The sequence below is a fragment of the Protomyctophum bolini genome (genome assembly GCF_963924005.1).
Source record: "Protomyctophum bolini genome assembly, chromosome: 11".
NCBI classification, from domain to species: domain Eukaryota; kingdom Metazoa; phylum Chordata; class Actinopteri; order Myctophiformes; family Myctophidae; genus Protomyctophum; species Protomyctophum bolini.
The window spans coordinates 38,041,669-38,069,044 of record NC_137872.1 but is presented as its reverse complement, the minus strand read 5'-3'; the positions used below and the strand labels follow the sequence as shown (position 1 = coordinate 38,069,044).

Genomic DNA, 27,376 nt, shown 5'->3' with positions numbered 1-27,376 from the left:
ACTCACCCTATACCAGGTGAATATGGCTTGGTAGGCTATCAACACACTCACCCTATACCAGATGAATATGGCTTTGTAGGCTATCAACACACTCACCCTATACCAGGTGAATATGGCTTTGTAGGCTATCAACACACTCACCCTATACCAGGTGAATATGGCTTTGTAGGCTATCAACACACTCACCCTATACCAGGTGAATATGGCTTTGTAGGCTATCAACACACTCACCCTATACCAGGTGAATATGGCTTTGTAGGCTATCAACACACTCACCCTATACCAGGTGAATATGGTTTTATAGGCTATCAACACACTCACCCTATACCAGATGAATATGGCTTTGTAGGCTATCAACACACTCACCCTATACCAGGTGAATATGGCTTGGTAGGCTATCAACACACTCACCCTATACCAGGTGAATATGGCTTTGTAGGCTATCAACACACTCACCCTATACCAGGTGAATATGGCTTTGTAGGCTATCAACACACTCACCCTATACCAGATGAATATGGCTTTGTAGGCGTTCTCGTTTGAGCAGGAGCCACAGGCCATGGTCTGGACCCGGCTCATCCCTCTGGGGGCCACCTGGCACAGGGAGAAGAACACAGATGAGAGGAGAGGAGGAGGAGGAGGAAGAGAGACCTTTTTGTGAGCCTGGCTCATCGCTGCCATTAAAACAATATTATGTCTTGTGAATAATAGTCTGTGAGACACAAACAAAACATTTTGCTTTAAAATCCATTGTGCAATAATTGTGCACCGATGCTACTAGTAAACAGTAAACATAATCATACACACAGCATTACATCCAAAGTACATACTGTATATTTGTAGTGGTGCTCTGGGTTATTTAAGGGTGTGTGTGTGTGTGTGTGTGTGTGTGTGTGTGTGTGTGTGTGTGTGTGTGTGTGCGTGTGTGTGCGTGTGTTTTACTGACCGACATGAGACTTTCTGAGAGTTTGTCTGGGAAGCTCTCGGGTGGGAGGATACCAAGAGCTGGCCGGTTCACGAAAGCACTCTGAAAGAAAGACACAGAAAAAAACACAGAAAGTGAGACAGAACTGTGGAAACGCATGCACGCACGCACCCACCCACGCACGCACGCACGGACACGCGCACGCACGAACACACACGCGTACGGTTGACTGAGTACAAGTGGAATTGGACAAGCTTCTCTTGCTATAAATAATGACTTTGATGAGTGGGAGATAATTACATACCAGATTGCTGGGATTGGCCATTACTTGCAGGAGGCTGGGATGATTGTAACCTGAGAGAGAGAGAGCGAGAGAGAGAGAGAGAGAGAGAGAGAGAGAGAGAGAGAGATACAATAGAAATGTAAATCTATCCTCTCATTGCCACAATGCCACATCATGCTTATCATCACTTCTCTGTTGAGCTGCATGCCTGTGACTGATATCAAACTCCACGTTCATTTCAAAATGTACACATGTGAAACACTGAAGTGAAATCTACAGTACAATACAGTAGGAGGTTTTACTTTCCTGTATTGGACCAGCTGCTGGCTTAATTGCTCAGACGAGCACTGTAGGGAAGGGAGCTATCTGGAGCGCTGCAGTCTCGCCCCCGTCGTTCTGAAAGGGGGCGGGACTGCGGCGCTCTATCAGGGGTTAAGTCACAAGCAGATCTTGCTCAATGCTCGGGGACACTTGATTGGTCACATAGATGGGAGAACGGAGGGCTGAACCAGTCAACTTCTATTTATCCCACGATTTTTTTGCAACCCAGTTTTTCACCCAGTGTCAATGATCTAATCAGGCGCTACACTCAGGGGGGGGGGGGCAGCGGACTGACCTCATGCTTCCTTCTATGCATGAGGAGTCCAAGCTGCTTCTTTTCATCCTGACGGGGACGGGGGACGGGGGGGGAGTTTTTCGGAACACGTTATTGCGACCAGTTCCTTTCCCCTCCATCAGGCGCCCCGGCTGGGCCAGGGGGAGGGAACCAGTGAACTTCTGATCACCACCAGCAGGCCTTCTCTAGCCAGCTGTAGCCACTCTGAAGATGATTAATCTTACATGCGTGGGAACGAGAGATAAGTCACTTTCACACACGCACAGTGTTGTGGATGTTTTCCCAGACTTCAAAACAGAGTGTGGCTCTACAGTATATGTATGGACTTTAATAGACTATAGACAACCCTGGACTTAAATCGGTGTTAATGTCAGATTTGGTAGGTTCTCCGGTGAATTTACATCCAGCGAGTAGACGTGTCGATGGCACTTTGTCGAGGGGAGAGGAGCCTCCCCTCCTCTCGATGTGTTTGGAGATAGAGAGTAGAGAACGTAAATTGAAAACCTGGCCTGGTTACAGACAGTGCATTGTTTTTAACCCATTTAGACCTGAGCACTGATTCTACGAATGTCTTCTAAATCATGTTTTCTGAAAAACGTATGTTTCTATATCAGCGGGACCACACAAATGATATGCAATTGGCCGCCGACCATCTGAAAATATGTAGCAGAAGCAAACATTTCACTTAAAAACGCTCGCTCTGAAAGAATATATATTGAAAGATTTGCGCCACATTTTCACGATTTTTCAAAAAATAGCAGATCTACAAGCTCGTAGCGCGCTCACTCGGTGAGCTTGTAGATCTTCTATTTTTCAATAGCTAAAGTATGGCAGGTTGAGAGTGGTTAATTATCGAGTCCTGACCACCTGAGTCTAATTATAGTCGCATAAAGTGTCGTTATGTTTCATGTGACTGATAAGTCATCGTTCCTCTATTTAATTCCGTCAAATTCAGAACATACAGTTCTTTGAGGTGATTATAAGACATAAATAATAGATGTAAAAGGTTACATATGCGCCTTACATAAAAAAAAAGAAAAATCTGCAGTGCTATCTCTACTTCCATCAGCAGAGGGCACCAGCCTCAATGCAAATGCATAGCAAGGTGCATGTCTCCAATTGCATGTGCAATTGTATGGGGATGTTAACCCTTACATACCCAGCGTTGGGAGCGTGGACTCCCATTGTAACAACGGAATGCGGAAGTGCTCATTCTATCTCAATGGGATAGTTCCAGTGTTTGGAACTATAGCCCATATAGGCGCCCGCTTTGCGGTGAGATCAAAGCGTGTCGCCACTCTCTCACTAGATTACTCTGAGCATACCGTAGTCAATATTAAATGCATTACGCATAGCAAATTAGTATGTAACCAATAAAGCATGTTAATAAAATATAACTAGTACATCTGCAGTCTTTAGAGGTGCACTGCGACTACATACTCTTCCGTTGATAATTGTAGCGTACGTTACGGTACCAAACAGACAATATATTTAATGTCCATACATCCTCACATTGTTAAATACCGTAAACAAACTAACGGATCTGTCATTTTGTCCTGCCTTTGTGTGGACTTGAAAATTCAACTCCAACACCAACCAGGGTGGATGCATGTCATTGAGTTGGTGTGGAAGGATGCAAAAAACAACATACCGTACATTTCTGTGTGTGTGTGTGTGTGTGTGTGTGTGTGTGCTACTTTTCAACCATGACCCATATACAGTATTGTCTACAAAACAAACTATTGTCCACGTCAAACTAGTGGATATCACAAAGTATTCTTTTCTCAGATCTCTGCCCGCTATAATAAGAGACAAGATAAGATTTCAATTCATTTTTCTGAAGTAAATGAGTCATTAATCACTGTCACTGCACGTACTCCTAATGTAGGTCACCAGGTCATTCAGTTTCACCGTTTATCAACTAGTGGAAACTGGAAAGACATTTTTAAAAGTCAACAAATCCTACATTACTAAATGAATGGTCAGGGACCACATGCAATACCTCCACGGACCACCAGTGGTCCACGGACCACCTGTTGAAAACCCCTGAGTTAGGCCTCACTCAGACTGTTGCAACAGGCATACAACATTTGTCTTGTGTCTTGTCCATGTTTAATGGCCGCCCCCAATGCATTTCTGATGCGGGGGAGGGGGGGCACAACACAGCCATCAAACAAATTTTTTTTGTCAAACCATGTGACTTCCATTGGAAACGCACTGGGGCGGCCATTAAACACAGACAAGACAAATGTTGTAGGCATGTTGCAACAGTGTGAGTGAGGCCTTAGGAGGTAAACAGGGAGTTCAGCTGTACAACTCGCTTCTCAAACCAGGCTGTGAACAACGCATATATCTAAATGACGGAGCGGTTGCACAAAGACCCGCCCGGCATGCAAGCACTGTATAATGCAATTTATTTGTGCGTGTAAAGTATTTTTTGTTGAATTATTCATGACAAAGTTGTAAAGTATTGTATATCCATAACATAAACAAGCAGCACGCTTAGCAAACTATTTACTAGTTCTTTGTTTCAATCATTTTCTTGTTATTATTTTTCCACAATAATACAATGATTGAAAGAAAGAACTAGTGTATTGTCCGCACGTGCTGCTCGCTTATTTTATGGACATACATACTGTTGACTTTCACAACTTTGTCATTAGTAATGAATGAGTAATCTTTGCGCAACCGCTCCGTCATTTAGAATTTTGGCGTAAACAAGAGCTTCAACCTACAGAGATACCGCACGGTATGAAAACAAAGTGCAAAGGTTGAAACGCTTTGGTGTGAAAGTGTTGTGGGTGATAGCGGCAGGTGCAACAGTAACGAGTTACTCAACCGGAGAGGAGAATAGCATGCTTTCTAGGAACCAGGCCAACTTTGATGGCATAATTTGACCTTCATTATCATGTTATCGCTTTAACCAAGAAAGAAAGAGAGTGAGAGAGAGAGAGAGAGAGAGATAGGAAATACGCCTAGAGCTTTGGATTTCAATGGAGGCCATGTTCTATGCTGGAGGGGAAAATCTGTCTGCCACACACACACACACACACACACACGCACACACGCACGTACACACACACACACGTGTGTGTGTGTGTGTGTGTGTGTGTGTGTGTGTGTGTGTGTGCGCGTGTACTTGCATACTCATTACAGTATGGCTTTATCTCAGTGTTCCAGGTCCTCTATAGAGAGATACAGAGAGCAGGGGAAACTGAGAGAGCGAGAGAGAGAGAGACAGAGAGAGAGAGAGAGAGAGAGAGACAGAGAGAGACAGAGAGAGACAGAGAGAGAGAGAGAGAGAGAGAGAGAGAGAGAGAGAAATATGACTGAAAGAGTGTAAGACGATGAGAACACTACAATGAGTGCACGTTATATAGACACAGGTACTGTGCCTATAGAGCGTCGCAGTCCCGCCCCCTACCAGTGGCCCAGGAAATGATTCTCCGTTCATTTTCCTCATAGGCATTTCAGAAAGTATTTATTTAAAGACGGTTACGTCGCGCGGACAAAGCCAACTCTTTGTCGTGACGAATCATGACAATAAACACAATGTTTTGGGCCAAACAAAGAATCAGAAAGTAGGAAAAAAATGGCAGGTTACAACACTTCTTTTGTTTGGTCCAAAATATTGTCTTTATTTATTGTCACGATTTGTCACGTCTGGAGTTGGCTTTGTCCGCGGCGTAGCCGTCTTTAAATAAATACCCCTGTCACTTATTTATTTCCAAAAACCAAGAACCCTGCACTATACAGCACAGCTCACACATAAACACACTTTCTAATCTATCTCCGCACCTGCCAACAATCCATTGATTGTCTCTCAATGCTACAAGCGGACCAGCCTAACCACAAGTCATGTTGGCTGAGACCTGCAGTGTTCAAGAAGAGCGCATGCATGTGCGCACACATGCACTCACGCACGCGCACACAGGTTTCCTTCAAGTAATTAACTGGAAGAGACCAGATGATGATGATGTGAGGGAGAGAGGACGACAGGAGATATGAACCTGGAAGCTAATCTAATCTCGCTGGACCAGACTGGCACAGTCTGTTTATAACTGTGAGTGAGTGAGTGAGTGAGTGAGTGAGTGAGTGAGGGAGCGTGTATGTGTGTGTGTGTGTGTGTGTGTGTGTGTGTGTGTGTGCGTGCACATGCCTGTGTGTGTGTGTGTGTGTGTTGTATTGTTGTATTGTTCTTTCTGCTTTGGCAATGTAAACGTATGTTTTCTCATGCCAATAAAGCCCTTTGAATTGAATTGAATTGTGTGTGTGTGTGTGTGTGTGTGTGTGTGTGAGCTGTACAGAATAAAGACATGGAAGCAAGCTGTACAGAATAAGTTTGAGTTTGAAATCTAAGCACTGTGCGTGCGTGCGTGCGTGCGTGGGTGTGTGCGTGCGTCATGTGTGTCTGTGACTGTATTTGTGCACCACAGAAATCACGGCCTTCATGACCGCCACAGCAGCAAATCTCAATCCCGGTCTCCCGGGGCAACCGTTGCGTTACTATGGCAGCACTTCAACAGATCACAGAGTAAAGTCTGCCGTTGCCACGTCGACAGCCAATCAGAGGGAGTGCATCGTTCCGTTCTGTATGTGGCTAGGTGGTAGAGAGAGACCTTCATTTGACCTACATCAATAACTCCACACAGCTGTAGCCTCGGTCTAACCCCGAGTGCTGTCTTCACAGGAGTGTACTGCAAGAGCAGTGATACCACACGCTCGCTCGCTCACACGCACGCACGCACACACCCAGGGCATTAAGCAACTAGTTGACTAGTTGATAAGAAAAAAATATATATATTTTTATTTTTCCCCCCGATTTTGTAGGCCTCAAGATCAGGTAGATTATAGTTACCAATGTACACAGTTTTTAAATGTACAAATATGTATTTGTACATTTTTCTTTTTTACATAATAGGTAGTTAAACGACTAGTCGACTAGTAAACTAGGCAACTAGTCAACTAGTAAAAATGACTTGAAGTGAATGCCCTAGCACGCACGCACGCACATGCACACCACTTTGCTGACCAGGTCTTGATCTCTTTGCGTTCAGTCAGTCCATTGCATCCACCAGACTAAAGCTGGCTCTGTAAAAAAAAGCGTCTATCCTAGCATTGCGCACAGCCCCTAAATGGGGCCGTTGTATGCTTTTATCGTTGTTTTGCCTTGAGTGTCACTTTGGGCAATACCCTATGCAGAGACCTCCTTTTCACCCGTAGCGTCACGTATAGAGGGTATATGCGTGTGACATCATCATCGAACCAGGAAGTTATGCAGGAGTGCCTATACTGACTGGCAAAAAAACGACTTTCTGGCCTTGACAACCCATGCATCCAAACAGTCATCACTATCTGAATCCATTAAAGCGCAAATAACATGCATTTTAAAACTGCTTTTAATATGTAATATTGTCTATGTCCATCAAAGTTATTTCTAATGGTTTGAGCCTTCATCACCACTCTGATACAACCAGTCCTTGTCATTTCTTTCTGGAACTTTGAAAGCAGTTTTAGCTGCAGTACCACAATGTCCTGAGGTGGTGGGGGTGGTGCTGATATGCAGATTATTTAATATTTGAGTCATTATAATACTGATCCTAGATAAAAACCAGGCTTGTTTCCATTCCATGCCAGCTTGGAAAATCAACAATGGTGGACATTGTAAACAAAGTGGAAATGCAAATTTGGAACTGAAGTCTGAAGAAGGAGGAATTATACAAAGTAGGGTGACATTGATGACATCACGATGAGGCCAAAATCAGTTGAGCTGTTCCTGAGAGCAATTTCCATTAAAGCACCAATATGAAGCCTGATTGTTCAAAACTGGTTATTTGTGGGGATAAAAAACACGGGAGCCCCAAAAACACAAAAGAAATGGAAAAAGTTGAATTTTATGTTATAGCTCCTTTAAACAACGTTAAAGGTATATTCAGTGATTTCACTCAAAAAACCTTAGGATTCGTTTTTGGCTGTGGGACTTCGTCCAATCAGGATAGAGAGTAAATAACGAAACCTAAGGTTTTTTGAGCCCCAGGGGTTAACTGGGGACAGGGAGGAACTCCTTATATGGTCAGCACACTCTATAGTAGAGAGGATTATCACAACAAAACAAAAAAATAAGTGATATTTGAATTAAGTGAAATCACTGAATATACCTTTAAACAATGTATAAACTCACTTTGCATGTTGCTTTGCCACTCAATGTGCCATTCACTTTAAGCATGCGCATACCCTCTATTCCTCCCCTCTAAAACTTGTCAGAGAGCGCCACACTCAAAAGTCCACAATTATACCGCAATTAGCGGTATATGTTTGGTCATGTGGGGGGCGACCTGGGTTGGAATTCCAGGTAGGAAACACATTAAAAATAAAACGTATCTTTAATATATCACTATATCACTATACCAACTATGTCTGTAAGTGTACTACACAAACATAAAGAACTAAACGGCTCACCGATTGGAATGGAGGAGATCTGAGTGTAGACGTCCAGCATGCGGTTTCCGTCCACGTCCACCAGGTAGTTCCCTCTGCTCTCCTCGTAGTTGCAGAAGAAGTTGATGGCCGCCACGTTCTGAGGAGGAGAGACGCACACACACGCAAACTGACATGGAGTATATCTCTTAACATGGAACTGTGGTGACATGACGGAGGATATACAGTATATCTCTTAACCCATTTAGGCCTGACGTCGAAGTTTAAAAAAAAATGTCTGACCGTTTTCTGAAAAACCTTATGTCAGTCTCTCTCAATATTTCATGTCAAGGACCCCAAAATGTTTGAAAATATGTGGTTCCAGGAACCCCTCAGATTTACTTTTTTATTATTTCCACACAACAGCTCTAATCATAGCCTATATCATTTGAGCTTGCTGCCTAGCTGAAATCGAAATGGAAACAATAAAATGGAAAGTGATTTTAAAATATTTCGTGAACAGCTCCAAACTCTAATATAGCATTCGGGGATTGTGGAATAGTTGTCTGACAACGCAAGGACTATAGTGGCTGAGCGGATTTGAGCTGTGTTGCATAACTTTCATTACATTGCATTGCATTACATGACATTACATCATAGCTTCTGGAACTTGATAAGGCATGCCTAAGCACCAACGTTAATATGTTAAGCTACTCTTACTGTAATAGAGTTCAAGTTCAAGTTCCCTCTGAATTCCTGTGATTCGTTGGACAACCATCTGACTGAAGTAAAACAAAGCAGTAAAGAAGTAAAGCGCTTCTCAGTTCAATCAACCAGTGGGCTATTCCATGAATATTATTTAGTGCTGCTGAATAATAATAATATAATAACTGTATTTCCTCTACAAAATGTCTTCTAAATCATGACAGTTTTCTGAAAAACCCTATGTTTCCATGTCAGGACCCCCAAAAATATATGTAATTGGCCGCCTACCCCCATCTGAAAATATGACCCCCCCCAGAAGCAAATAAAAAATGTTCTCTCTGAAAGAATATATATTCAAAGATGTGCGCCACATTTTCACGATTTTTCAAAAAATAGCAGATCTACAGTACAAGCTCGTATGAGCTGAAATGGAAATGAAATGCGTCATAATAAACGACACATCACCATGGGATGAGTACAGTATCTATCCAAAAGACGTTTGTCGACCACTCTCAGCTCTCCGTGCACACACACGGCACACCAGCACACCTCGCAAAAAAACCAACAAACAAGCGGACGAATTTCACGCAAGCCTGCGTCTGTAATGATTCATTCATCATGTGCAGCATGGTCCTCATTACCCCATGCTTGTCCTGCCATGACACATTGCACACCTGTAACAAAAAACTGCCAACGAAACATAATACAAAACCCATTTGCGGCACCGGCGCTACGCCATTTCCACTATGCAGCCTGCAGGCACATTTTATTTTAACAAGAGGCTCAGAATAATTGTGATTACATCATCATTATGCTACTTTTAGCCCTTTTAAGTTGCATACAATTTGTACATGTTGGGCTTTAGTTTTAGCCACTGGATAAGGGGGGGGGGGGGGGGATGTTATGGTGGTGTGGCTTAGGGTCGACGACAGAGTACCGCATCTTGCAATGGGTCCGGTCCACAAGATTCGATACACCACCAAGATACCCATGTACGTATACCTGTCTAGATATACTTCCTTAATGTTAAAGAAGTGCACACCCACAACACCAGAGGGAGTGCAACGGACCATGTACAGCCCAGAATTCGGCACAAACAAGGGACTAAATTATTTTCGCTCCTATGCCACCAAAATGTGTAACGCCCTACCAACAGTCATTAAGACATGCGAATCCCTTGACTCCTTCAAAACCGCTCTCAAAGGGCACCTACGGACGAAACTGGCCCCCGTAAAATCTGAATCCCCCCCCACCGCTCCCCCCCACCCCCTTTTCCCCCTCACTGTATATATGTTTCTTTTCCCTTTTTACCTCCTTTATGATGAATTCCTGTTCTGTTCTTTGTCTATATATAGAAGTGTCTATTTTGTACGTCTCTAAATCTTTTGATGAATTCAGAACATGGTGTACCCTCTTGTAAACAAGTGTAATGCTTAATTGGGGTCGTCCACTCACAGTTAACATTCTTTGTATTGAGTTTGTGCTTGAAATGTACCCCCCCCCCCCCCCCCTAGTTTGTCCTATAAGTGGTAGCTGTTGCAGTACATGGGTTCCTGTTTGCGTGCCAATACTAAACTAACATAACTGCGCAGATAATGGGAGGGGAGAGACACACACACACACACAGTTTTATGTCGCTTTGTGTAATATTACTAGGACATGCCTCGTGGCGAAGGTTTTTTTGCGCTCCACTGAGCACACCTTTCTATATAGCTCAAACCGCTTCACCGGATCAACATAATGCCCTTATACACATGGTGCACACACGTCGTTGCTGTCGCCGGGCAGAAACCTCTTATCTCCATATTTGATTCGTTTTTTGTGTATTTCTTCCGTGAAAAATTAACGCAAGCTCGAAATGTGTCACGACGAAGCAACGCATTTGGAGCTCGTGGATCTGCTATATATACTTTCGATGCTTTCGAATTTCGAATCCTGAAAAAAGGAACCGTTTTGCGGACACATGTGAGGTTTTTCCACCCGACAGAGATGACAGTAATAATTGCACTGCAACGCTTGGCCAATGTACGCTGTATACTTCACATCCCCCTCTCCAAATGAATGTATGCACACACACGCGCGCACACGCACACACACACACACACACACACAGACACACACACGCACACACACACACACAGACACGCACACCCACAGACAGACAGTCAAGGGTTACGTAACAGTGTGTACGCCGTGCAAAGGCAAAATGAGTAACAGTGTATAGATCAAGGAAAAAGGTCACAACCAAGCATGCAGCAAGCACGCTCTCTCTCTCTCTCTCTCTCTCTCTCTCTCTCTCTCTCTCTCTCTCTCTCTCTCTCTCTCTCTCTTTGCGGAGAATAGCCGATCTATGCAATTCTGCTATATAGTCGATCTAATGGCCGAATGCCCGCCCCCAAGAACAGGGGACAGGGATGCTATAGGGTTCATATGGTTAATGTTTACAGTCTATATTAACATTTAGGCCATATACTGTTTGAATTACTATGCAACAGTCGCCCTATACTGCCGCGCTACGAGCTTGTAGATCTGCCTTTTTTTTTTTTTTTTTACTCGCGACCATGTGGCACAAATCTTTGAATATATGTACTGTATTCTTTCACAGCGAACGCTTTTAACTCAAATATTTGCTTCTGGTGGTGCTTGGAACGAAGATATTTTGAGATTGGGGTCTGAAGCCAAATGCATGTCATGTTGGGGGTTCCCTGACATGGAAAACTTTGAGCACCACTGACATATACTGTACGTACAAACAGGGTTTTTCAGAAAACTGTCAGGATTTAGGAGAAGACGTTTGTAGAATCGGGGTCCTGCAGGTCTTAATGGGTTAACCCATTTTGGGGCGAGAACCCCTTTTGGTGTTTTAAAGCTTCATGTTATACTTTAGCTTTTGAAAAATAGCAGATCTACAAGCTCTATGTAGGTCTGCTATTTTTGAAAAATCGTGAAAATGTGCCTCAAATCTTTGAATATATATTATTACAGAGTGAACATTTTTTAACTCAAATCTTTGCTTCTGGGGAGGTCCCTGGAACAACATAGTTTCAGATGGGGGGTCGGAGGCATATTACATATAATTTGTGGGGTCCTTGACATGAAATATTGAGCACCACTGATACAAAAAAGTAAAAACATAAGGTTTTTCAGAAAACGGTCAGGATTTTGAAGACATTTCTTTTTTTTTAAATTTCAGGCCTGAACGGGTTAAGTGCAGGTTGGGGAATTAATGTCCGTTGAAACACAGCTGTGTCAAGCTGCAGAGCCACGGCTCCTTCTTGGAAAGGAAAAAGCCTTGTCCTTGTTCGACCCTGACGTGCTGCCAGACATGCAGTATCTTCTCCTGAGCGCTGTGTGAGAGCTGCAGTGCTCTGCTGCTTTACTTGGAGCAACAGTATAGCAGTGTAACACCGCGACGGAATAAAAGATGCAGACGCAATTCCTCGTGTTTATTTTGAGAACGCCGGCCGACGCGTTTCGGCAAACGGCCTTATTATCTTCAGAGCAGACTAGAAAGGTTATTTTGTTAGTTTTACGGAGGTTAGGTTTAGGTATATGTAGTTTACTGAGGTTAGGTTTAGGTATAGTTTTACTGAGGTTATAAGGTTAGGGTTAGGTTTAGGTATAGTTTTTACTGAGGTTAGGGTTAGGTTTAGGTATAGTTTTACTGAGGTTAGGGTTAGGTTTAGGTATAGTTTTACTGAGGTTAGGGTTAGGTTTAGGTATAGTTTTACTGAGGTTTTACTGAGGCGATTGGCCGGAATGTGACTGATGATGTATGATGATAAGAGCGCCCCTCACTTCACATGGGTGTGCTTTGTTTACTCCACTACATCTCAGAGGGGTGGTTGTATTTTGGTCTCCCTGCCCTTCTATTGAGACATTTTAGATCCTGTGGCTATAGGTGAGACATGACTTTTGACACCACCACGTTTCCGGTTTTGACACTCGTGCATTTTGACCCGAAGGGCAACATTCAATGCATGCCCTGATAAAGCAAGCAGGCTCTGTTGGCTCAGTGGTAAAAAACATTCCACACAGGGTAGAACAGGAAAGTTGCACAGTGGTGGTGCAGCTTTAAGTACAGTACTTGAGTAACTGTACTTACTTTACTTAACTCCTACTACCGTATACTGCTGCTTCTGCTGCTACTGCACATGCTGAGGCAGCACAGTGAGTCTGGCTGGGGTTCAAGTCCTTATAAAACCATCAGATTTACTGTATTATAACCGTGACGCAGCATGACAACACTAGCCTGGCGGGGGGCCATCAGACTCTATAAGCGAGGATTCACTGACGCTTCCTCCCCCCCCCCCCCCCCCCCCGAGGGAACACCACACTGCACCGGTGTTCAAAACCTGACCTGAGATCAGATTCATACGAGGTTTCCACTGGACACACACTGGTCTAATTAACCCATTCTGACCTGAGATCAGATTCTAAAAATGTCAGTCGTTCTTTTCGATTTTTCAAAAATAGCAGACCTACAAGCTCGTAGCGCGCCACTCGGTGGCGCGCTACGAGCTTGTAGATCTGCTATTTTTCAATAGCTAAAGCATAACATGATGCTAATGGGATATATAACAAATGATGCAGCATGACAACAACCCTAAATGGTAAACGGTGCATTAAAAAAAATGTCTTCTACATCCTGACAGTTTTCTGCTATTTTTCAAAAATAGCATGACCTACAAGCTCGTATAGCTATGAGCTTGTAGATTTGCTATTTTTTCAATAGCTATAACGCATAACATAATGCTATAACACCAAAAGGTGTAACAATGATGCAGCATGACAACAACACTAAATGGTAAATGGTGCATTAAAATAGCGCTTTTATCCAATGTGCTTTACATAGATTGTGCGTTACATTCACCCATTCACACACATTCATACACCAAAGGCGGAGGAAACCATGCAACTATAGGCACCAACCTGCACATCGGAAGCAATTAGGGGTTCAGAGTCTTGCTCAAGGACACTTCGACACTGACTCTGGGGGGAGCCCACAGGGTTCGAACTGGGAACCTTGCAGTTCCCATCCGGCTGATCTACCGGCCACTCTACTCTACTGCCACTGAGTGCACGCGCGCACATGCACACGCGCACATGCACACACACACACACACACACACACACCCTTTGTGTCTTACCTGGATTTCGCCCAGCTGTTTAGTCAGCGCCTGAGTAAAGATAATGCAGAAAAAGAGAGAGAGAGAGAGAGAGAGAGAGAAATATGGACACAGGACAGACAGAGACAGTTGTGAGTTTCTGCTACTTAAAATCAACCTTGAAAGGCAAATGTACAGTATCGAGCAAGCTTGCGTGCGTGCGTGCGTGTACTGTGCGCCCGCGTGTGTGTGTTACCTGTGACCGTGGCCCAGGGACCTGTGTCTTCATGGAGGGACCATCGTACTCGGGATCGTCGTACTTGGGCGCCACTTTACTGACATATCTGGAGGCTGTGGACAAGAGGATGTTATACGTTACTAAACATGCACTCATAAACATCTTGTCGCTGTCAGACAGAAACCCGCTATCTACATGTTTTTACTTATCGTGTTTCCCCCCCTCCCCCCCCCCCCGTAAATGAACACCCTACTTGGTCATACTACAGCGGGCACACAAACGCATCACAGCTTCACAAGCAAGCAGATGCACAAGTTGGGAATGTGGCACAAAGGGACACGTCGTCTGGAGCTTATATAGATCTGCTATACTTTTGAATTTGAATCCTGAGAAGTGACGGGTCTGGACATGATGAGGTCTCCCACCCGACAGAGACGACGTGCGCGCGAGGCCTCGTTCACACGTACCAAACACGTCGTACACACCAAGCAAATGTTTGGTCGTTTTTTTGGGGGGCCACCACAATGCTTTTCCAATTATGGGAGTCACATGGTTTGACCAAACATTTTTGTTTGATGACGGGGGAGGGGCAGAACACCACCAGCAATCAGCAATCAAACACAGATGTTTGATCAAACCATGTGACTCCTAACCTGACTCTGCCAGATGAGGGCGGTATTGGGTAACCATGTTCCCCAACACAGCCTCCATCTGAGATCACTCAGGGGATTGAGCTAACACCGAACAGCTCCTGTTCGAACCAATCAGCGTGAGCTAAGGGCGAAACCGGATGTGAAGCTATATAGACACCTCAATATGATTGGTTGTGTTTGCACGCCCACACGGTGATAGACAGACGGTCCCATCCAATCATCTACCAAGTATCTTGAAAAAAAGGAACAGCGCTGTCATTGAATTTGCTCCCGAGATCCCAGATCCCAATAAGCTGTGAAACAAATTTGTGTAGCAAGCTTCTTGGATCTGGCAGCGTCAGGTTATGTGACTCCCATTGGAAAAGCAAAAAACAAAAACAAAACAAAACAAAAATTAGCTTGATTGCTGTTTGGTACGTGTGAATGAGGCCTATATAACAATCAGCTTGATTGAGTATAGCAAACACCTGGAAGCAGAGAGAAACGAGCTGGAAACAAATCTGTCTGACGACCATCACAAGACATTATACACAGATTATCCAGAGAGATGCCTGCTGCTGTTCCCTCCAGAAATGTCCATCAGAGACGGATTCAGTCTCTGTTATATTAAAAACCCAACATTCCAATTAACAGTAACACGCCAGAGACACTCAAAAATAGCAAAAAATAAATAAATCACACCCGTGTGAACTGAGTGAGTGGTGGAACTCCGTGTAGGGGGTCCGTAAAATCTGAATCCCCCACCCACCCCTTTTCCCCCTCACTGTATATGTTTTTTTTTGTTACCTTTTTACCTCCTCTATGATGATTTCCTGTTTTTGGCTATATAGAAGTGTATATTCGTACGTCTCTAAATGTTTTGATGAATTGAACATGGTGGGCCCTCTTGTAAACAAGTGTAATGCTTTATTTTATGGTGTCCACGTCCACTCACAGTTAACAGTTTTTGTATTGAGTTGTACTTGAAATGTACTGCAAACTGCAGATCAATCAATCAATCAATCAATCAATCAATCAATCAATCAATCAATCAATCAATCAATGTGTTATTTTTTGCTGTCCAGACTGCATAAACATCCACTCTGGATGAGACACAAATCTGATTTGAGCTGGTGACTGACATGGTATATTGTTGTCACATAGAGAACCATTATCAGGTGCACGTGCAGTGGCAGGATCCACCACGCCTCCAAACCGACAGACAAAACAGACCAATAAGAAGCGATCAAAGCGCGTGCTGGCTGTGTTCTGGATCTAACCAGCGTGGAACGTGCTATAGTGTAGTTACAGTAGATCATTGACTAGGAGGAGTGTGTACAGACAGCCATATACCTCCCGGAGAGAGGAAGTCACGTTTCCCCCTAGCCTGGAACTCACCTATGCTTTCTATGGCATATAAGAAGGCAGCTCGGGAGACACTAGGCACAGCTGCTGGACATGAGACTAATTAATTAGAGCGACAGGGAGAGAGGAGTGTGTGCGTGTACGTGCATGTGTACGTCAATGTAACAAAGGTGCAGACTATCAGAAATCAGCAGAGAGTGAGCGACGTTTGCGCAACTCTATGCCGAATTGAAGTGAACTCGGCCCCAGACTTTAGTTTTTTCTCCCTGGAAATAAAAATGTCTGGGTTTCCGAGGCTACGTTTCCCCTGGACGGCTGTACACTGTTGGCCAGGAGCCAACACGCACACACACGCACGCGCGCGCACACACGCACACGCATGCGCATGCGCACGCACACACGCACACGCACACACACACACACACACACACACACACACACACACACACGTTTTATTAGGACGTTCTATGACCTGACCTGCCATGCCATGATGTCACTTACGATTTACAAACGGTAGGTATTTAGCTGACGTTCCAATAATCCAGAAGAAGTTAAATAGTCACACATAAGTCAGGGGTTCTCAACGTTTTTTGGCTGGAGACCCCCAGAAATGCTTTGGCCGTGTCTCGTGAAACCCCGCCCCGCCCTCCTCCCCACCCCCAATACAGATTGGCCGCTACAATAACAATAATAATAGTGAAAATACACCATAAATACATACTGTGAAACCAGATATAATCATTAAGCAAAGTTTATGCATGTACTATGTGTACTATGTAAACTCTTCATTTCTCTTTTCCAGCAATTCAGTTGCACACAAAAAAATAACACGCGTGTGAACTGAGTGGTGCAATTCCCACCCCCCCCCCCTCTCTCTCTCTCTCTCTCATTAGAGACACAGCGCTACCCCTCTCTCTGTTTCTGGCGCCCCCTACTGGTATAAATAAGTCACATACTCGTGCTCATTTACACAGGTACACACAGGTACACATGCAGGTACACAGGTACACGGACATTGCTGGTTGTAGGAGTGGTTGCACCACTCAAAAAAGAACAAAAAATATGTTGGGGGACCGCCCCAAAATAATTTGGCGACCCCCCCCTGGGGGGTCGCGACCCACAGGTTGAGAACCCCCATGACATAAGGTAGCCTGCATAGAATGCAAAGAGAACAGTGCAGTGCCGCCAACACACTCGGGTAACAGGTAAACAATTAGCCAATGCTATAGCGCGTAGCATCTGTCTAAACGTCATGCTATCTAAATAACAATCTGCACGTTGAAACTAGACCAGGTAAACAATACACCTGGATGGAATAGCATGCTATCTAAATTACTTTCACTTGTCAACCTCTCTCTCTCTCTCTCTCTCTCTCTCTCTCTGTCATTAATTAACAAACACACAGGCCTTGAAATTACCTTGAAAGAAGCATGCTGGTCATTTCTGCACATTTACTAGTAATCACCAGTGACATGACTGCTTCATTCCTGTTTTGTTTCCAATGTCCCATGAGTGCCTTTACTTGAATCTTACAGGTAATAAACCCAGCACCCATTTAGGAGGCTGATTCTAAAAAAAACGTCTTCTAAATCCTGACCTAAATTTCCAGAAAAACTTCAAATATTTATTAAAAGAAATTACATTTTATGCTGTACCAAAGCAACAAGAACCCCAGAATGGGTTCCCGTCTCGAAAGGGTAAAAAACGGGTCCTAAATGGGTTCAATTGTTCTGCTTCTCTGGCCAATATTTACGTCGGCATGAATAAGTCACGGACAATTTAATTTAATTTGCAAAGCATTTGTTTCTCCTGTGACTATTTTGTGTCGATTTTTCAACTTTCAACCACATTACCAAGCAATGAAAACTTACAGTAACTTCATGACAAGGCGTCATAAAGTTCACTGCCCTGCATAAGCAATGACAATGTAATGTTACATAACTGCCCTGCATAAGCAATGACAAATTGAAATGTGTTTATTAGAGTGGGAAAACCTATACTAATAATAATAATATCAACACAATCATGGTATGCTTGGTCAAATTGTCCCCGACTACGCCTCCAACAATATTCTCTTTTTTAATGATGTTTTGAAGGTAGCTAGGCTTAGGAGCTGCAGTAGATCCAGTCAGTGTGCAGACAATTGTTTTCATTTAGATCTGAGGCCGATTCTAAAAAACGCCTTTTAAATCCTAACCCAAGTTTTTGTGGAAAAAAACGTAAAAATAATAATAATGTAGCCGTAAATCTATAGCAAAAACTAAAAGGACACATGATGCTTAACCGGATTGAAAATTATACAACAGCGTATAGCCTCTCTAACCCAGCATCTCTGGCCTTTTCTTGCTTTATTCCTTTTTTTATTTTGGATGTGCGTGCTTTATTCACTGTCTGCATGCTTATAGTAAAATGGTCATCAGTATACAGTAGGGGTAATTTGTATGTATGGGCTGAAACTCGCAAAACCCCCCCCCCAAAAAACCAGGTGTGTAATTAGCAGGTGAGTGCTTTGCCTTGGAGAGGGTGAAGGAGGTATGGTGACGGAGGTACGGTGACGGAGGGAGTTACCTGGAGCAGAGAGACGGAGGTTGTTCTGCAGACAGAAGGCCAGCTGTCGGCTGAGCAGTGAAGACGCCATGGCTCCCGGGAGTGTGACGGAACCACACGGAGAGAGAGAGACGCAAGTGACAGAGAGAGAGACAGTGGGGAGAGAGAGGAGAGGACAGGCGCCGAGGGTCCTCGAGGAGTATATACCACTGTCTTCACCACGTCACCTAGACACACAGAGGAGAGAGAGGAGTCCACGATACGTTATATAGTAGAGAGACACACACACACAGAGAGAGAGAGAGAGAGTGAGAGAGACTTTAGACTCTAGTCTGAAGCCATCACTCATCAACACACGTAACCTGAGATAACCCGCGAGCGTGCCGTTGAACTTGAAGTGTGGGAGTTTGGTTGTGACTCACGGTGTGTAGTTGCCTACGACGTTGTTACAGTCTGCTGTTGAACTTGAAGTGTGGGAGTTTGGTTGTGAGTCACGGTGTTAGGTTGCCTACGACGTTGTTACAGTCTGCTGTTGAACTTGAAGTGTGGGAGTTTGGTTGTGACTCACGGTGTGTAGTTGCCTATACGACGTTGTTACAGTCTGCTGTTGTCATCTCTGCCAGGAGATCAGGTTTTATCGTTTTATTTTCACCCCTGTAATGTGTGTGTCTGTGTTTGCCTATGTGTCTATACTTCTAATCTTATCGCACACCTTTCCGAGGTCGATCAGCTTCATGTTTGTTGTGCACGCCGACAGGAGGTCGAGGAGACTCGATTCTTAAATATCTTTCAAATTAGCTCCGGACCGAAAAGAGAAATTATAGCACCGATTATGAATCATTGAGCTCAACTGGGGATATTAATGTGTGCGCTGATGCAACTTAGAGTAGTTGTGGAGCTGAAACCGAGGCTTCACGTAGCAAAAGCCTGAAAAATGGGCAATGCCAGTGGAGTAATCAAAGCAATTAATTTAATTACACCCCTGATGGAGTCAACCATTGGCATTTTGACGGTCAAAGGTTTGTCTGAAAATAACATTTGGCATGACTAAAGTATACCCTGTCTGCTGGTCGAGCAAAAGGTGCTGTGTTGCTTAACATTGTGTTCAACATGGCTTAGAAATTGGACTATTTATGAAGTATATATATTCCAATTTCACACTGCATGAATTGGATTGGACCATTAGTCATCGGCACTATGCAGAGTTCCACTCACTGTATATGCTGATTTTCGCCCCCCTATAAGCACGGCCGCTATTACTTATGATTATGCACTTATGCCACTTAAAGTATGAGTACACTACACACGATGCTGGATCGTTGAGTTGACCCCGGCATTTCCAAGGCAGCAGAGCGAGCGTTAATGATCGGGCAGCAGCAATGCCTGCATGGACACATTCAACCTCACTCACACATTAATGTTTGTGCATATTATAAAGATTTCATCTTCTCACTCGGGTGGTGGTGGCGCACTGCACTGGTGAAGTAGCTATGCCCACCCTCCAAGGAGGTTGTGGGTTCAAAATCCACCATGGTACATCAAGCTTTGTCGAGTGTCTAGTCTACACCCAGGGTACCCACACGCTTTGTGAGCTACTTTCAAAATGACGAGCTCAACAAGATCTGTACCCACCGAAGAACAGTATTATCCCATGACTGATTATTTTTAAGTGGTGCAATCACTTCTACAACCAGCTTGCAATGTCCGTGTACCTGTTTGTTTGTCTGTTTGTGTACGTCAATGAGCACGAGTATGTGACTTATTCATAGCAGTAGGGGGCGCCAGAAACAGAGAGAGGGGTAGTGCTGTGTCTCTGAGAGAGAGAGAGAGAGAGAGAGAGAGAGAGAGAGAGGGGAGTTGCACCACTTGGTTCACACAGGTGTGATTTGTTATTGTACCTAGTGGCACACTTGAGGAATAGAGGGGAGGAAATTTAACTGTACAATGTTACTGATGACTGTGTACAACACTCTTGAAAACAAAGTCTGACACAAGCACTTTTTTATGTCAATCAAGTCACCTTAATTCAAGTGGCAGGTGGCAAAAAAAAAGACATTTATATTTAAATTATATATTTTCTTATAGGGCATGTCATGTGATCTACCTGCACAGCCTTTGTGAACTACAGGTGTAGACGAGGGGCATGCTGCCGCTGAAACGAGTCCAATCTGGGTGAAATTCACGTAATATAACGGCACGGTGAGCCCGGCCCGGCCCAGACTGACTTTTGGCTCTAATGCATTATATGGTTCACAGACATGCCGGTCTGACAGACAGACAGACAGACAGCAGTCTCCATGGTTTGGTCCATTAGCGCGATTTTCGGAGGTTTTTGCTGATAATCCGGTGGTCTAGATGGAAACATTGGTGCTTTCTAGAGCAAGGATGGCTATATTTTAGCTTGTTAGCATTGACGCTAATTATGTAGCAACAACGTCCACACACGGGTGCGGGTGCGTGCGCACACCAGTGGTGCACGCGCACATGCACGGCACTACACACACGGGTGCGTGCGCACACCAGTGGTGCACGCGCACGCATGCGCATACCACTCGTGCTCATTGACACGCATGCGCACACCACTCGTGCTCATTGACACGCATGCGCACACCACTCGTGCTCATTTGACGTACATCACAAACAAACAGGTACATGGACATTGTGAGCTGGTTGTAGAAGTGGTTGCACCACTTAAAAATAGAAGACCACATTAGCCTATACTGAATGAATGGCATCAGCGTGTTTGAAAGTCGGCCAGTCATATCATCGTTTAAAGCCAGCTCACCTCCACTCGCGCTTGTTCACAAACAGACAGACAGACAGACAGACAGACAGACAAGAAAGGCTGTTGATGATGATTATTATTATTACCACTGTAACTCGCTGATCAGCATATGTTGACAGAGACTCAGCCAATTAAAGTTTCACGTAGGCCTAAATGCCTTGGTTGCAAGCACCTGTATATCTGCCTGCATTTGCGTCGTGGTATTCATTTATAATAATGTATATTGATCACATGCGGACGCCACACAGAATAGCCAACTCTTATACCTGCAGCTGAGGAAACGTACAACGTAGTTGGAGCGGATAAAATATAGCCTTTAGTCCAAAAACGAATTAATCCCACAAGAAAGAAAATAAAGAAAATATGTCCCGTGTCCATGCATGTCCATATATTTGCTTTCCAAATCCGACAGTACAGGGCAGGGAATCAATCACCGCAGTAGGCTAATCATAGTAATCAATAGGGCCTTTTATCATTGCCGAGTTTTAATATAGCATTTGGTGTGGTAAATTAACTTCTTTATATGTGAAACTGAAAGTAACTGTAACATCAGTTAACTTCTGACATTTAACAAGGAGTGAAGCAATGCGTGCCAAGTTGGCAAGTTTAGTTTATAATTATGTACATCGCGCTGTTTGCTTGAAGATCTGTCCTGCAGAGACCCGCCTGTCAAAATGAACTGCTCTACAAGCTCATCGCGGCTGTTGTATATAATTTAAAGCTTGGGAATCCTCTGTGCAGGCTACACAGTATGATGACGTATTTCGATATTTCCTGTTGCCTTATATATGGTGTGGAATGGGCGTGGATGTTCCAGCTAACCAGGCGACACCAGGCGAATCGCTTGGGGGAAAAATGCGGAAAGGATACACTCGGCGATCCGCACAAATTAAGTGATTAATACACCAGGTTCTCTGAATAACACGGAGCTTGATCGGACGGATGAATACGATATCATCACGCATCTGTTTACGCATCAGTTACACTGCGGCGTATTTCTCCTTTGTGATATGAGGATGGGTGTTGAGTGGGAGGAGTAGCAAGGTAGTATTACGGAATATGGATATAGGTCGATCTTAACAACTTATACCCTATAGAGACTAAGTAAACTGGAACTGCTTGGATACAACAGGTGCCGTTGGATCTTGTGACTTCAAACACCACTTCTACGTCACCCATAAAGACGATCGCTGTGCTGGACCAACCAAGACACGACAGCATCCTCCGCCTCCATTGGTCCTCATCCTGACATCCCGGACCTGGTGATTGGATGAGGAGTATCCTCATCCAATCACGACAGTCCAACAACAACTCTGAACTAACAAACGACAACAAACTGAAGACATCTTCATCCTATATAAACCATGGACAAATATGCCTCGAACACTATTCAGAATTCATAAGTCTATTCAGAACTATTTTATATGCGATGTCATTTCTGAATCTCACTATGCATGACATGTATCTCTGATTGAATTATTCTTCACTAAATTATCTGAAACGTTGGATTCGTTGTGGTCTCGATTCTCAAAATTGCTTTTTGTGGGGTTCTTTGTAAAGAATTCTCTGCCATGGTATAACTTAAGGTCTATAAAGAGACAGTGTCCTCGTTTCTTCCCGATTCTTACTATTTGAGGTTATAGTTAATATGTTTTTTGATTCATTGGATTCCTTTGGGGCATTCCTTTACTTTTACAGAGTAATATTTAAAAGTATTTAAGTTTGTTATCATTTGGTCAGTACACACACACAGTCATGGTTGTTTGTCTCTAGGTTGGCACACACCTCAAGGACCAGTCATGTACACCTTATTAGGCTACAACAGTTTCCTGGTCACTGATTGATATGATATCCAAATGGACGGACGTGTGTCACTTCAAAGACACTAGCGTGCACTGAGGTATCACCATTTTACAAACAATCTCCAGAAGTACAAATGTGCATACAGACATTTCTGTGTGTGTCTGCCCTGCTCAGCCCTGCACATAGACACACACACACACACACACACACACACACACACACACACACACACACACACACACACACACACACACACACACACACACACACACACACACACACACACACACACACACACACACACACACACAAAAACCTGGGAGCTGACCAGTACAACCACAGTCTTCAGTCACTGGAGCAGTTGGGGGGTTCAGTGCCTTGCTCAAGGGCAGTGTTGATGAGCAAGGCTCAGCGGTGTTGGGTGAGTGATGACCAATCACTTCACCGACCCAGATTTTTCCCTGCCCGTCCGGGGGAATCGAACCGGCAACCTTTCAGGGGCAACAACATGGCTGTCATGTTGGATAGCCTACAGCAGTCAATCAGGCACAAGCACAGCCAGCTGCTCTGAGGCCTTGAGGCGGTCATTATCAAGAAATAACACACTGCTGAATTCAGCGACTGACCAATCAGTGTCAAGCATTCAACCGAGCCGTGTAATAAGACAGGGTATTGTTGCATGCGGCATCAGACCCGGGGTCAAGGATTGGTGCTGCTGATAAAGTGTCAGTCAGTAATTTGTGTTGGGCAACCGCTTTGATATCTTTCCTACAGCAGCTGTTTGAATACCCCCCCGTAGCAGTTTACTGGTACGATTATACAGTTTACTGTATAATACAGTGTACACTTCAGTCCATTGACTTCCATTATAAAAATTTAAGTTAAATAAAACATCCCGCAGAGATGTATAGCCTCCAGGAAAGTATACGAGAATCAGTGCTGTGCTGGAAACGCCGCAGGGTTGCCATATGTAATCCATCTGAAGAAAGCGAGGATTATACAGAGACATTGGAGATGGAGTCACTTGGAGGGAGGACGAGGGGGAAGGGAGGGAAAGGGGTGAGAAAAAAAAACCTGGGAAATGCACTTATGTCCTTGTCTATGTCTAAGAGAAATGCTTTCTATACTGCACTGCTTTTTCCAAATAAAATAAACATAAAAAAAGAAGAAGAAATGCAGCAGGATAAAAAAAACCACGTTTCCTGTTGAGGTGCCTTTGAGCAGCACATAATTGCCTGCTCAAAGTAAAAAATCATCGCACCTGCTCCAAATTACCTGCCGGGTGTGCGGAAGTCTTCTCTCTACCTGCTCAAAGTCAGACATTCTTCCAGGGCATTCCTCCTCACCTTTTCTATCCTCTGACATTTTCAGTGAATACTTCAGGTTATATAAGCCCTATAACCACGCCAAAGGCTTGAGACTTGTTTTAGCGTTGTTGTCCCAGCGGTGTGATATAATTATGTCCCGTTTGCACGTTGACCCCACGTAGTCCCAAGTTGAGCTATAAGTGATTCAACAAAAATAAATGGAAATGAATGTCACGAAACCTTTAAGAGCTCCGGTCTCATTCTGTGTTTTGAGATACCGGTACCTCTGTCTGTTTCTTTTCTACTGTCGGGAAATATCCCTGAAGAGTTTCTAACACATGATAAATATTTAATCAAGATCCTCTTAGCATCAAGTAAAAAAGCAATCACACGACGCTGGTACCAACAGGACCCACCCACGAAAGATCAATGGATGGACATTATTGAGGAACTGTATATTCTATGGAAAAACTAACATTCATACTGAGACTACAAGAGGATAAATTCTATAAAAAATGGGAAAAGTGGAATCTCTTCTCTCAGCCTATAGTGATATTGCAATAGAATTTCATTGAATGTTTATTGTAATATGAAAAATGCAGCCTTTTTTTCTTTTACTTTTATTTTTTCTTTCCCGTATTGTCTTGTTAGTTGAGTTTTTGTTTGTGTCTGTTCTTCCTTCAATAAAAATTAAGTGAAAAAAAAACAAAAGAGCTCCGGTCTAGACCGTGCTGCTGAAAGGAAAAAGGCAAGCGATCCAGGAGTCTGTCCTGTGCATGTGCACATGAGGGTATAATATACGTCTGAAATCGATATCACTATAATTACATGGATATGTTTAGATGTCCGGGTCAGTCGGTATAGACGAGCTCTTGTCTTTGGACCGCAAGGTCACATTAGGTTCGAGCTCAGGCACCGCCGACTCAGCGTATAACGAGTAGCATGACTTTGGTGTGGCACGCCGTCGTGCGGTAAGTATACTGGGAGCTGACGGAAAGGGGAAAACGGACGCTCCACCACCTCAGAAATCCATCTCCCACGGGGATAAACTACCGCGTTCTGGGCTGATACCGACACTAATAAGCCTCTTGCTTGTTTAGATGTTCATGTATATGACATGAATGGGGCGGCGGTGGCTCAGCTGGGCTCTCCCAGAGTTAGTGTCGTCGAAGTGTCCTTGAGCAAGACTCTCTCTGAACCCCTAATTGCTCCTGGTGTGCAGGTTGGTGCCTTGCATGGTTACCGCCGCCTTCGGTGTATGAATGTGTGTGTGTGAACGGGTGAATGTAATGCATAATCTATGTAAAGGCGCTACAGTATGTGTACCATTTTACCATTTAACATGATATAATGTGTTTATATTGTAAACAATACAACTTTTGTTTTTTTCTTATTTTTTTCTTCTCTATTAATGTGTAGAGTGTATACTTTAGGACCCTCTTGAAAACTGTATCTCAAAGGGTTTATTCCTAGTAAAGAATCTCAACTTGGGTCCAGCGCAAAGCTGCAGGTCTGTGGCAATGTTGTCAAACTTCAGGCACGGTTTGTTAAACTAACCGAGGCGACGGTATAAACAATAACAGCCAATAATCTATTAAATCTGGATTCAGCAGGGCATACATTAGCCCAGTCTCGGATACAGTACTGTCAATCATTACAATGGTTAAGGAAACACCAGGGCAGCGACATCAACCAGAAAACCCCGCAGAGCAAGTCAACGTTTAATGTCTGAAACACACACACACACACACACACACACACACAAAAAAAGAAGAAAATAGCAAACAGCTGGTCAACGATTCGTTTATCATCAACAGGCACCTGTTCCATCAACATGTGGACCCCTGTCAGTCACTCATCCATCATTACCATGCAGGCATGCATTCCTTCATTTATTCATTCATTCATGCTTTCATTCATTCATTCTTTCTTTCTTCAGCAGCGACACAAAGAGCAGTGCTTATTTGTGTCGAACGCACACGCGCACACACACACACACACACACACCACTGACTGCATCTCTGTCGGATAGAAACCTCACATGTCCAAAGACAATTCGTTTTCAGGATTCAAATCGCAAAAGCGTCAGATCTACAAGCTCAAAACCCTGTCGTCGCTTCACTCGTGCGTTCCGAGCCGCGCTCCGAGCTATACTTTTGATGCTTTTGTGTGATGACGCTGTTGTATATATTATGATCGAGTAGAGCGCTAGATTTACGGGGAAAAAAAACAATAACAATAAAAAGTTAGAATATTGGAGATAAGAGTTTTCTGTCTGACAGCGGCGTTATGTAATCCTGGCGGTGCAAACAGGAAAATTCCAGACAGCGAGCGGCTAGCTTCTATTCAGCTGAGGAGAAGCCCCCCTCCGCCAGTCATGTGCACGGCACTCTCACACACACACACTAAGCACGCACGCACGCGCACACCCCCCATCTCTTCACAGGCAGCACCTCGTTGACTGGATGAAACTGGTTCTGAGTATGAGTGTTACACAAGGCTGCATGCGTCTCCATACGCCTCTGGGCAGGGAGAGAGAGACAGAGAGAGAGAGAGACAGAGACAGAGAGAGAGAGAGAGAGAGAGAGGGGGAGGGGGGGTGAGAGATGAACAGAGAAAGTGAGATGTTCAGATGGAGTGATGAA

General features: G+C 44.0%; 1 protein-coding gene across 1 annotated transcript in view; it reads right to left on the bottom strand.

The window, feature by feature from the left end:
* abat (4-aminobutyrate aminotransferase) overlaps positions 1-27,376 on the bottom strand; it is a 66,692-nt gene that overhangs the window by 13,613 nt on the left and 25,703 nt on the right. Inside the window, exons 2-8 of the mRNA XM_080776547.1 lie at positions 18,858-19,063; positions 14,311-14,405; positions 14,097-14,126; positions 8,284-8,401; positions 1,230-1,279; positions 947-1,027; positions 502-594 (exon numbers count right to left, since the gene is read on the bottom strand). Of these exons, the coding sequence (XP_080632673.1) occupies positions 502-594; positions 947-1,027; positions 1,230-1,279; positions 8,284-8,401; positions 14,097-14,126; positions 14,311-14,405; positions 18,858-18,927 (537 nt within the window). The 5' untranslated portion in view covers positions 18,928-19,063. The remainder of the gene's footprint in view (positions 1-501; positions 595-946; positions 1,028-1,229; positions 1,280-8,283; positions 8,402-14,096; positions 14,127-14,310; positions 14,406-18,857; positions 19,064-27,376) is intronic.